Below are 13,251 nucleotides of genomic sequence, written 5' to 3'. Positions count from 1 at the left end.
TATTGATGTGTGACAAAGTATAAATTAATGTTATGTTTCTGTATTTCTCAACCATTTATTTAGACAAGACATCATTACAGTACTGTTGTAGAGCTTAGTTACAATATCATAATGGTAATGTGGTAATAAATTTTATGCAGCATTTGTTGTTAATGTATGCACTGAAATTATAAAATGAAATGTATAAAACTACAAAGCAGAAAAAATAATTTCTTAATCTTGAGTCTGATTAAATTTGGAAACAATTGGATCAATATTTTTATTTGCTTGAATGAAAGATTTTATGCACTTAGCTCTAGGCTAGGTTATCTCACACTATGTCTTTATTTTATGCTTATTTATTAATTTTTTTTTTAAATCATACCAATATTCACTACATTTAAAAGGTTTAATGACAACCCTTTTCATGGCCATCTTTTGCCACCCCCACCATTAAATTAATAATGAGCAGTTATATCTATTTGGATAAATGCAGTTTAGTTTTTATGACTCCTCTTACTTTGATAAATCAAGTGTGACATGATAACACACATCGGCTTTTATAGAGGTTAGGTAACATGACATATATGGTGGCATCAATAATAATCTATAAAAATTTTATTATTATTCTACCTTAATGACTTTTTTATGTTTTGGGAAATAAAATGTTTAAAAGATTTTTGGCTATTCTTCTATGCTAAAATACTTTATCGTACCAAAAGTCATGAGACACTGGTAGTTATGAATAAAATGTCTTTATGCTAAGAAATTAATAGTGTGTTAGCCCACCTTTGAACTTAATGACTGTTTCTTTGTATTGTGGAAGATTGTCTACTAATTTCTAGTATAAAGCTGATGGTAGTTTGCTTCACTCTTCTTTTAAAGCATTAGTAAGTTCCACTGGTGAAAAGGACTATCTTAGCCTTGCCACAGTTCTGCATTCTAGTTCATTCCAAAGATGTTCTATTAGGTTTGGATCATGGCTCTGTGCTGACCATTGCAATGTTCTGATGTTATTCTCTTAAAGCCATGCATTTACAATCTTTGCTTTGTGGCATGAAGCATTATCATGTTGGCAAGTGTAAAGGCCAGTACCATAAATTACCCACAATGTAGGACAAAGAATTGGTCAGAACATCAGTGTAGAACTTGACATTCATGGATACATGCACTGCAACTAGTGAGCCTAGTACATACCATGAGAAGCACCACCTCTAAACTTCACTATTGGGACAACACATTTAAGTAATAAGTATTCTCCATACCCAAACAATTCCATCAGAGTGTGTGTGTTTAGCTCCACTGGACAAATATCCATTGACCCACTATCCATGTCAGTCGATAGTATGCAGTTGTTTTTGTTATCATTGGCTTGCGGGACACAACTATTCCATGAAAATTCCTGGCATGCAGCTGTTGGAAACATTTATAAAATTGCCTGTAGCTGCTTGAATCTCCAAACACAAATTCTTTAGGATCTGACAGCAAAATGAGGTAACAAGTCTTCTCAAGGCACGTTGATTCTAGTTGGTTCACATTTTACACCTACCTGGTCATTTCATGGGCTAATTATCACCAGTGGACTTCCATTTCTTCAGTACATTGCAAGTTATCAACTTGTACAATGGCTTGCACAGACATTTTTCCCAAATAATATCCAACAATCATTCCCCTCTGAAACTGTTAGGTCATTCAGCATACAAGTTTGAAATGACTTGTAAATGAATTATGGATCACATTTATAGGCCAAATTGTCCAATCTGTTTGTATATCTCACCCATTTTCCTGCAATCAGAGATGTCCCATTAATTTTTATAGGATAGTGTGTGTTCAGTATACACACTGACATATTCATCTAGAATATATCAACCTAATAACCCACACAAAATCTGGTACTTTTACTAGTAATGTGTTAATACTTTGTACACAGTCATGGTGCCATGCTGGTAATCTATAACAATAAAATGGCATGTCTGTGTGTGACAACCATACTTCCAAGAGGAATGAACCTAGAAACCTGAAATTTTGCACTCATACTAAATGGACCGTGAGGGTGTGCACCCCATAGTACATCAATTAGATTAACAACTTCTAAAATATAGGAAAACTAGTGCCTTTTGCTAGGAGTGTATAGCAACAAACGTTTAACCTAATATTATTGTTAGTCTGTGTAGTGAAAGTATAAAATGAAATGTACAAAAAAAATTTGTTAATTTCTTAATTTAGTTTCCATTTATTAAAGAGGTTATTTTTGTTATATCACCAACATTTTGAATAAAAAAACAACCTTAATTCAAAAACATTTTAAGTTTAAAATTGGACTATGTTGGACACTGTGGTTATAATAAATTGATATCATGATGGTTCTATGGTAAAGTCTGTGTATACAGCCTTAATATTGTGGTAATGCCCAGCATATCATGTTAAGAGAGTCTTAAACCAAGATATGAAGTATCTATTTCTTGATTTCATAGTGTAATATATAATTTTGCAGTGTTGGCCATAGGTATATTACTGAATCCCAGATTTTTGTTGTTGTTTAATAAGGATATATGTACAGTTAGTGAATTTAAGTTCTTTTATTTTTTGTATTCTGATCTTTTGTGACTGAAAGGAAAGGAAATTTGTACCAACTGACTCTTGTAGTCAGTTTATTCTTTTTTCTTTAGAAAGAAACAAGGTTAAAATGTCTCTCTTCAATTTCAGTGGCTTAACAGAAAATTATAAATACAGTGTATAAAAATAAGCATGTACACTGTATATGTTACTTTATAGGAGATACAGAATATTTAAAGTTATTATGGCTATGTAATCCAAATTACTGTGGTTGTAACAGTCCTTTTTCAGTTTATTGAAATTATACCTCTAACAAACAATAGTAACAAAAGTAATTGGGCCTAAAAGTTTCCTACTCCATAACCAAGGTTACCCTATAACTGTTTTTATATAGACATGTTTACACTTGCATTTAAATTAGACTTACCACATATGTTGAAGTCATATATAGCATTAATGAAGTAGTTTTCTCTGAGTGAGAATTAATATACAATAAATAAAAAGTTTTATTTGCTTGTGATTCAGGAAGTTGAAGTTGTTTCTGTTTAATACTTTCTCTGTATACCCTGACTTCAAATTATTTACACTGTTGAGGATTTCTTTTAACTAAAACAACTTACAAGTTCCTAAGTATAAAGATTATGGCAGACTACTGTAATAGTAAAGACTTCATGATGTAGTGTAGTGTACTCATTGCTTCTTTAAATGTAATTTAACAAGAGCAGGACTTGCAAGGGATAATTTAGTAAGTAATTACCTTGAAGTAATAAAATGGAAATTAATTTTTTACAATAATAATATATTGGGGTAATTGCAATAATAAATTTCAGTCATATACAACCACTTACATTCTGCTTCTGAAAGTGAATTAAGAATTGTCAGCAGTGTTTGGGTTTTCTTCAAAGTTGCCTTGGAGGTTCAGTTGTTTTACATCATAGTTTGTGTATTAGGTTTACCATGTTACCGTCATGCCCTGCTATGATAAGAAACTGGAAGCTTCACGAAAAGATTTTTACAATGATCTGTACTCCACGAGAGATGTAGATTGTGTTATTACTTCAAGTAAGTGGTATATCTTGACTTTAACAGATCTACAGATTTGTTATTTTGAATACTGTCTTACACTTTCTCTTACTTTCATTAAAAGGGTGCTGCTTGGGTAGTTATTTTTTCAATGCAATATCTTCCAGTTTTTATTTTTAAAAAGGTAAATATGAGTTATGAAAAATTAGTTCTCACAACAAAACAGGCTCTTCTCAAAATTATGCACAAACAAATTAGAATTGCTCTTGTATTTCTTACTAATAATATATTTTTACATTTACAAGTGCACATACAAAGACTACAAAGATTAAGGTAAAAACAATGGAACTTTAGTTTTCAATTTGAAATTTTCTCAAATAATTCAATATGCTGCAAAGTACTTTCATTTTGAATTTTATTTATTTTTGTAAAAAAACAATTAACCTTGATTATCAATTTTCTGTGTAACTGAAAAGTGTTATTTTTCCTTTGTTTACAGTTGAAGTAGAATCAATGTTAGAAGCTTCTAGCATTTCTCTTGCAGACATTGAACCTGTTGAACTAGATACACTGTAAGTCACAATGCCATTCATGATGTTCATATTTAATCAGTTTCATTCCTTACATAAGTTTCTTGTATATTGTTTTAAGTTTATGTGATAAATCACAAATAATGCTTGCCGATCATAAAGATTACATTTTGCTGGATTTTACTCGTGTTTCCTTGGAAATCTCATAATCACTTTTAATATGTATGTGTTTATAAATTATTTTACAAACTCTTTTACAGTTATTCCAGTTTGGATGATGACAATCCAACCAATCATTTTGGCTCTGGGTCTGGTGGGTATTGTGAACATGTCTTTACTTATGCAGCTGCTGAGCTATTTGGAGAATACTCTACAGATCTTAAATTTAAAACTCTTAGGTAAGTTTAAGAAGTTATTTAAATATGAGACAATGTGAGCTCAAGCACAAACACAAGTTAATCCTTATAGGTATTTTTGTATACGAGGTTTAGTAGTGTAAAACTAAAAATTTTTTTACCAACATACTGATTCTGTTCTCCAGATACACCTACTACAATGAAGCATTTTCTAACCAGTAACTTATTCTCTATGCTTGTAGAAATAATGAAATTGATATCAACATCAATTAGGTAAAAATAAGAATGAATGTTAAATGTCAGCTACAGTATCATTATAAGCTCCTAATTTTGTTGTTTTGTGTGTGAGGTTTGATAATCAGATACTGAAAATTAAGTTTTCACCGATATGTCAATCTTACCCGAGATACTTCTAATGTAAAACATTTTAAATTGTTCATTCATATATCAAGACAGTAAGGTGGTGCTTATTGATAACCATTACCCTAAGTGTATTCAAAACTATAGTTAAAGCTGAAAAGCAATTTTGGGCATTGTATAATGGAGGTGTTCTAAATATGTAAAAGTGAAATTGTTAACATGAGTTTGATGAACAGAACATGATGGGTAAAGTGCATTATCACTACTCCTGTTGACATATTGAAGTGTGCAATTTGAACAATATGGAACTTATTTTTCTGTTAAATTGCTTTTTTCCAAAAAAAAAGTACCTAACAACAAATATTAATGATGTCCTGACATTTTACATAGAATGTATTAAATGTACATTTAATTAAGAATAAATATAACTAAAACCAAATACTCAATACGAATCTGCAGAAATTTAGTATTATAGTTTAAATTAAGATATTCTACCAATAGATTACTTTTCATGCAAATATTGAATAAAAAATTATGTATACACTATTTAATACGAGTATAGAATTCCAAACCACCACCCTTATACTGTAAACTTTTTGGGTGTTTCTGCTTTTACTTTTAAATAACAATTAGCTGCAGACAGTAGGAGGCAAGATGTTGTGGGTTTTAGAACTCACCTCTGTACCCTTGTTTTAGTTTTTAATGATGGTCACACGTTTAACTTCAACATTCTGGATTTTGCTTGATGGATGGGATATCCCCAATTCTTTTTAGGACTATCACTACAAGCTTTAATTTGCTATGACTATAGATGACCAACCAGGAATGGAAATACATTAAATGATTATAAATTCTTTACTGTTTAAAAGTGATGATTTAAATTGCCTGTTAGCAATGACTGTAACTGATAATTACAGAATTATATATATATTCACACACACAAACAAAATATTTTATATTCCAATATCTGCTGTGTATAGCCAAGTTTGTTCTTTAATATAAAGGTGAATCACTTTTTGACAGTGTTAATATTTTTTCAGTATGCAACTGTACGTATGTAGTTTAATGAACTACGTATTTTGTTCTTAAATCTTTTGCACTGTTACTTTACAAAAACAGTGTTGTTGATAATTTACAACATATTACAATTAAAACGGGAATCTCACACTAATCAAACCTTTATTAAATGTATTACAATGGAACCCCTCTAAGCAGCTACCCCTCAGATTCAGTCACCCCTTGAAAGCGTCATTCAATCACAGTCCCTTGTTTTGTTTACATAATCTCTAATTATGTACAGTGGAACCCCTCTAATTTGGCCAGTTTGTCTCAGTCCTGAACGTGACTGCTTTAGAGGGGTTCCACTGTACTTGTCTATGCATCTTGTGTACAAGAGCACCTATGTTTTAGGTTAGTAAGCCTAAAAGTATGTAGAATAATAATTCACCAACTCACCTGTTAAGCCTCTTGACCTTTCTCTGACTCTCTAGTTGTAATATAGTTTAATGTTTATTTTCTTACACCATTCATAAAGTTACCAATATTTTTACTGTATAGATCAACATTACAGCATAACCTTTGGCCAAACTTATAATCATTAGATATTTACATACAGTAAAACGGACTCAGCAACCATCTATAAAAGGATAAAAATAAGCTTATCTAACAGTAGATTTGTTTTGAAAGTTCTAAGAGTATAGTCCTGAAACGTTCTTGTATAAGAAACAATTGTATCTCTGTTTATGTAATGTATACAAAGTTGATTCTACAGTTTACTGGTATTTAATTATTTTATTCTTTAGAAATCAAGACTTTAAGGAATTAACATTAGAGAAGGATGGAGCTATTGTTCTGAAGTTTGCAACTGCCAATGGCTTCAGAAATATCCAGAACTTGGTACAAAAAATCAAACGAAACAAGTGCCCTTACCATTTTGTGGAAATTATGGCTTGTCCATCAGGTAGGGCATGAGTTTGCAAATTAAGTAAATTAATCCTGTAAGGAAGTTACCTCCTGAAGTAATTTATTAGTTTTCTACTTTGTGCACAACCTCCTCTTTTTTCTTTTTACATTAATAATTAATACTCTTTATATACAAGTTTTAGGTATGATGCCATTTTACAGTTTCATCTGTATTTGTTATTCGATACAACACAATTCCCTTAACCCTATAAAAACAAAGTTGATTAGTTTCACTATCCTTGAACTATAACTCTGCATTATGTGGAACTTCAATAAAGTTTGCAAGCTTTAAGTAAACTAAGTCCATCATATAAAAAATAAACAATATTTTAGTACAGTACATCTACAAAAGCTTTATAAATTTCTGAAGTGCCAGAGTTAAAGGTGATTTTCATGCTAAGAATAAAAATACTTTTACTTCTCTCCAATTTTAATTTTACATTCCATTAATTTAGGACTTCCTCAAAAAATATTTTTTCATAAAACATTTATCTGTTACTTTCTCCTCATTATTAATAGTAGAGAAATCATCAGCATACAATAAATTATATTTCTTCTCCTTTGTTCTTGCTCCAGTATTAATCAGCAAGTTACAACTGTTGACATTCTTACCCACTGGAATAATAATACTTTTATCAACAGCAATAAATTGCAGCAGTAGCACTGTTTCCCATAAAACTCACTTAAATACAACTGATCTGAGTGTCATTTTCACATCATGCTCAAGCTAGTGATTTTTATATTACTGAAGTTATGTAGACTAAATTAATAAACTTATAATTTCCACATTTTAGTTATTTTTTAATAGTTGATTGCACTAGAGAAAAATTGGAGACTCCTCCATAAGCCTTGTTGAGTGTCAAGAAAGCAATTAATTTAGCTTTTACATGTGGGCCATTCCATGCCAACTCACGCATTAAAATGAACTTTGACATTAACTGGGAAAAGATTTTCTTGAAAAAATTCAAACAAATCTTCATTTTGATTTATTCAGCCATGTAATAAACTTAAGCTGTACTCCAAATAGTTTTCTAAATATGACTTTTTAAAGATCACTACTCTCAAGCAAAAATCTGACCTGGGCCATAAAGATGTATGAAATTTACCAAATGCACTTATCATAAATCTGTACATTTCGAGCCATTGTAAAACAATGACTATTACCACAATGTAGGAGTACTGTTCTTTTGTAATGTATCCCAAGAGTAGGGTCAGAAATTTGCTTCACACTCATATCCCTGCAACCAGTAGCTTGTAGTGAATGCCTAAAAAATGACTATGAAGCTGATTTTCTTTTTTCTTCTGAAGTTATACATTAAATCTGGAATCTGAATGTATTGAGCTGAAATTTTTAATACTTCACATGCAATAAAATATTTTCATGCCTATAAAATCATACTGCAAGTTGATTCAATGGATGGTATCCATTTTTACACCCAAGTGTGAAATTACTAATTTTAAAAATTCAATATCTTGGTCACTTTTAGATATTTTCAAACAAAAGTTTGAACATACATAGTATTATCACAGTTGTATCAACCCTGCAAGTTTTACTTTTCAGCATACAATATTCAAAGCCATTTTCTGACTTCAAAATTCTGTTTCCGAGGGGTTATTCACCCTACAGTATCTTGAAAGGGGCAAATCCTATTTGCTCCAAGCTTTTTCCAATATGTCCAAAAATTATAGATGTGCTAAGACTTCATCATTTAATATTTTTTTGAAAATATTGCATAACATCAACAAAAACAAAAGAGGTTCATCAATAGTAAATTACATGATGTTGGACCTTATAAATTTCTGAAGATCAATCTCTGGTTTTTGGAAATGTACAATATTTACATATTTTGAAGAAGCAATGGTACTATGAGAGATTAACACTGATAATGCTCCAGAAATTCTTTGTCCTTTTTTGACAGGTTGTACTGTTTTGTTGTTGGAAGATATATCAGACACAGAACTTCTTGCAAAGGCACCCAAACAAGTATCTGGTCTTGCTGCCCATGATGATGCATGAAATTTACCAATATGTTACAGTTATCATATGATGTTTCATAATAATGGATCCTAGCCACCATTTTCCATCATACAAACAGGAAACAAATTTACCCAGGTTGCACAGTTTCTGACTGATTACATTTAAATTCCCAGATTCTACTATTAGTACAGCTTGTGTTTTCAAAATCTGGGCAACGATTGACGTGTCATCTCCTGATATTCTTGTAACTGTCAGTGTTCTATCTGAAATTGGTATGTAATGATGGCTTTGAATACCAGTGATTATTTTGGCATTTTCAAGTCTCTGGCTTAGCTTAGATTCATGGAATAGTATATCCTCTTTTGGAACATAGAACAACTGCACATTGTGTAGATTATGGCAGCCCCCATTATATAATTTGCTTTGGAGCTGGTATGTATCCAGTAGTAACAGCCTGAAGACTTACCTTTACTGCTTCATGCTTAATAGTACCCCCTCTGCCATCACATGCATTTGTTCCATGGCTTGTTGCAAAGAAATGGCATTCTGCTTCAAGTCTGAAATCCTCCTTGTGTTACACAAGATTACTAAAATTTTTGAAGTTTTTATACTGTAATGCAGCACCATCAAAGAAGTAGTGTACTTTGTTGATGCCAGGACATATTCCTTTCAAAAAGGTCAGAGTGTTTTACTGAAAATAGTGTACAGCTGTGTCAATGCTGTAAGTGATCACTCATGACACACATACTAACATGACAGGTATTACTGCTGTTTTTATAATATATCATGAAGGGATGAAGAGTTGCCTGGGAGTTATCCCAATGAAAACCTTGTGCTGAATCCTGAATTGTAAAACTAAAATTTTCTGCAAAGTCCAAAATAATAACAGCCTCTTCTGGGTACATTTTCTATTTAAGCTGGGTCAGGAAAGTTGACTGGTGTGATCCATTAACCGTAATGAATTCAGTCATCAGAAGAAATGTCAGTTTCCTCATAGATATTTTCCAAGTACTGGTGTAATGGTTCAGCATTTGGACACTTAGGTCATCTGTGTAACTTGTGGAACATACAAGTTTTGCCATCAAGTCCATGTTGGTTATACAATTTCCTGCAGGTACTGGAAGAGCATTATCATCAGCTTTACATTTTGATGTATCACACATACACATACTGAACGTGTCCTTTGGCATCATTATAATGAACAACAAATTTCCAAAATTATGAAAAAAACCTTTTGAGAAGTTATTTTTCTAATCCAGTCGAGATATTATGTAGTAGGATTATGTGCTACAGCTAGCAGCATGCCTTCTTTTCAAAAAATTATTAAATGATGGAGTCTTAGCATGTGTAATATTTGGATATATTGGAGAAAAGTAAATGTTCTTACCAAGGAAAGGGTTTGAAGCAAATAGGATTTGTGCCTTTTAAGGTACTGTAGAGTGAATAGCCCCTCAAACAAAATTTTCCATTCTGAAGCCATTTTCAAATAAGAGTATAGCTTTGAATATTACATGGTGAAAGGTGGAATTTGCAGGACTGATACAACTGTAGTAATAATGTATATATTCAATTTTAAAAATGAGCAATTTCACATTCAGGTATGATTTTATTGACATGAAAGCAGTTTATTGCAAGTGAATTATTATTTATAACAAGTAAAAATTTGAGCTCAGTACATTCAGATTCCAGTATTCTGCGAGCAATTTAGGTCAAAATTTGATGTAATATTTTAGGAAAATCAGCTTCATAACCACTTTTAGGAAACCATTACAGGGATATGGGTATGGAGCAAATTTCTGGCCCTACTCTTGGTATACGTTACATACAAAAGACCAGTATTCATAGATTTGATGGTAACAGTCATTGTTTTACAAATGCTCAAAATGTGGAGATTTACAATAAAAAATAAGGTCAGAGTTTCACTTGAGAGTGGCAATTTTAAAAAAAATATATGAAGTACAGCTTTACTATTTTGCAGGGCTGAATAAGCTTTAAAACAAAAAATATATATCATTCAGCAGAGTAGAATGTTCTCAAATGATTCAAAATCTAGCTTTCTTTGTAAGCTATTAACAGGTTTAAGCACTTGTTTTACTGTTCTGCTGAACACAAATCAGGCAGTTCTCTTCAACTTATTAAAATAGATGACAACAGTTCACACATCTTAGGTCATCTTTAGCTTAACAAGTGGAAAACTGCATGCTGGAAAATTTTTTCTTCCTGTTGTTCATAAACGTGTTTTATTAGCACACAATCTTTGAAGTACAAGAAACAGCTTATCTGGTTCGTCTGAAAAATGTATTGATATGCCAAACAAATCAAGAATGTAGGAGGTTATATTTTAGGTTCTTGCTTGTGATTATTTATAGTTTACATTTCCAACTGAAGTTTGAAAAATCATAGGTAAGAGATGTTTAACTGAATACTGAATTTAATACAAACAGTTATGTCATGCAACATTCTTTGTCAATTTTCTCACTATTAAAAATGAATTTAATTTAAAATCTGTCTGTAACATAAAAATGACATTTCTCTTCACAGTAGTATATATATATTGCATATCTGTTGATGAAATTGTATTGTAGCTTAGTGTATGGAGAACTGTTTCATAAATATCAGATGAAGGTGAGAGCCTTCCACATTGTAAGCAGGTTTAAAGAATAGTTTTTACTTTGAAAGGATCAAGACCTGTACAAGTCTTTTTAATCATATATATTTACCATGTATTGTCATATCTTAATTTGAGCTTGGAAGGTAGTTTGGCTGTATGTTGTTATTCTTCTAAATCAGGAACACAAGGTTTATGATAAACATCATATCAAATTTTTACTACTGCAGAGTTTGTTTACAGTTATCTATGATTAAAGAACCTCCTTTAACAGGAGCTTTCCACTACATTGTTTGATAAAAGTACTATTATTATGATGTCTGATAAACAAAAAGTGAAGATCCCAGAAGAAACAACTTTAATATTGTATTTAGTAACTCTGATTGCTTACCTGGATAATTATTGACATATTACTATAAGTTAAGCAAAAGTTTACACTGCCATAATGAATACATTTATATTTAATCTTCATCTTGAAAATGTAGTTTTTATTTGAAAAGTTGGAGTATATGTTATTCGTTTGCTAGTATTATTTATGTAAAAAGAAAGTAGCTCCTCAGAAAACACAGCTGAAATGTTCAAGTTCTATTATCATACTTTGCTAAATACCATGTAGATGCATTTAATGCTTGTTTTATCACAGCACTCAGTAATGTAGTTTGTTAACAATCGATAAACTACACTACATAACTTAGCAGCAAAGAACATTAATTGTAATTTATTCATCTCCTTCACCAGGATGTCTTAATGGGGGAGCTCAGGTCAAACCAGAAGGAGAAGAATCAGTGAAGGATCTACTTGCTGAGGTTGAAAAGCTATACAAGTCATTGAAGAACAGTAAACCAGAGGAAAATGCCATGATATGCAAGTTGTATGAGGAATGGTTGGGTGGAACAGACACAGAAAAGACACACAAACTACTCCATACACAGTATCATGCAGTAGAAAAAATATCTAATGCTCTGTCTATTAAATGGTAAATTATTATTCTATGTTCTATATAATCTTGTAAATAATTATAAACAAAACAGTAATTAAAGTGTTTGTAATAGGAACTTAAATATCCTTTATTTTTATATACAGTCTTTTATAAGAAAAATATTGAAACCTTCACATATTCTTCAGAATGTTCAGGTTGAACAAGTGTCTCATTGTAGGGCGGCCATGTGGACAGTTCTATTGTAATAAAGCATATCTTGGTCATCATTATTCGTAGTATTAATTAAAGTGAATTTGCCAAACAAGAAAAAAAAATAAAAAAGTAAACTTTGAAACTTATTCTCAATACAGATCTTTCCAAAATGTTATTGGTTAATGTATATGAAGTTCTTACTTAAAAACAATAGTGATGAATTGCTACAGAACTTGGATTTCATAAAATATGGTGTAAAAAAATCTTCTATCTATTATTAAAGTAAACTCTATCAAGCATCTATGTTCTAAGTTTAATCCAAATCTCCAACTGATTAGTCAATTATAAAATTAAGCATATGTTACTAACAACAGTTAATTTTAGGAAATACCTCTTCCCTCTACACCCCCATTATTAGTTAATGAAATGTTTCAAAAATCTTTTAGTTTACAAAGTTATTACCAGAGCTTTTGAATAAATAGTATTAACGTTTTTCCTTTTTTAGATAAACCATGTTTCTAAAACTCAGTTGAAGTAGATAAACCTAAACACAAACATTTGTTGTGATAATCACCTGCCTATAATTCTGAAATAATGATTGAGACCAGAGGCCCTTGTTAAAGAACATTTTTGCATGATTAAAGATTTTTCTGAGTAATTACTGACACAGACCTTTTATCTCCTAATAATAAATCACAATCTATAGAAGCATTAGAACAGCATTATGATTACATCATGTTTTGTGTCATAATAAAGTCTTTTACATG

At 31.1% G+C, this 13,251-nt stretch overlaps 2 protein-coding genes across 3 annotated transcripts in view; one reads left to right on the top strand and one right to left on the bottom strand.

Moving 5' to 3' along the window:
• Positions 1-12,407, top strand: part of LOC143222674 (cytosolic Fe-S cluster assembly factor narfl) — a 39,529-nt gene extending 27,122 nt beyond the window's left edge. Inside the window, exons 7-11 of the mRNA XM_076449496.1 lie at positions 3,486-3,597; positions 4,058-4,130; positions 4,349-4,486; positions 6,607-6,764; positions 12,091-12,407. Coding sequence (XP_076305611.1) covers positions 3,486-3,597; positions 4,058-4,130; positions 4,349-4,486; positions 6,607-6,764; positions 12,091-12,332 — 723 coding nt within the window. The 3' untranslated portion in view covers positions 12,333-12,407. The remainder of the gene's footprint in view (positions 1-3,485; positions 3,598-4,057; positions 4,131-4,348; positions 4,487-6,606; positions 6,765-12,090) is intronic.
• The window catches only part of Pms2 (mismatch repair endonuclease PMS2), an 82,663-nt gene continuing 81,798 nt past the window's right edge, over positions 12,387-13,251 (bottom strand). For both annotated transcript variants that reach the window (XM_076449486.1, XM_076449487.1), the window contains one exon: positions 12,387-12,528. In XM_076449486.1, coding sequence (XP_076305601.1) covers positions 12,463-12,528 — 66 coding nt within the window. In that variant the 3' untranslated portion in view covers positions 12,387-12,462. The remainder of the gene's footprint in view (positions 12,529-13,251) is intronic.

This window comes from Tachypleus tridentatus, chromosome 8, assembly GCF_004210375.1.
Source record: "Tachypleus tridentatus isolate NWPU-2018 chromosome 8, ASM421037v1, whole genome shotgun sequence".
Taxonomy (NCBI): Eukaryota; Metazoa; Arthropoda; class Merostomata; order Xiphosura; family Limulidae; genus Tachypleus; species Tachypleus tridentatus.
Note: the sequence above shows the minus strand (reverse complement) of the source record. Positions and strands in the feature narration are given on the sequence as shown.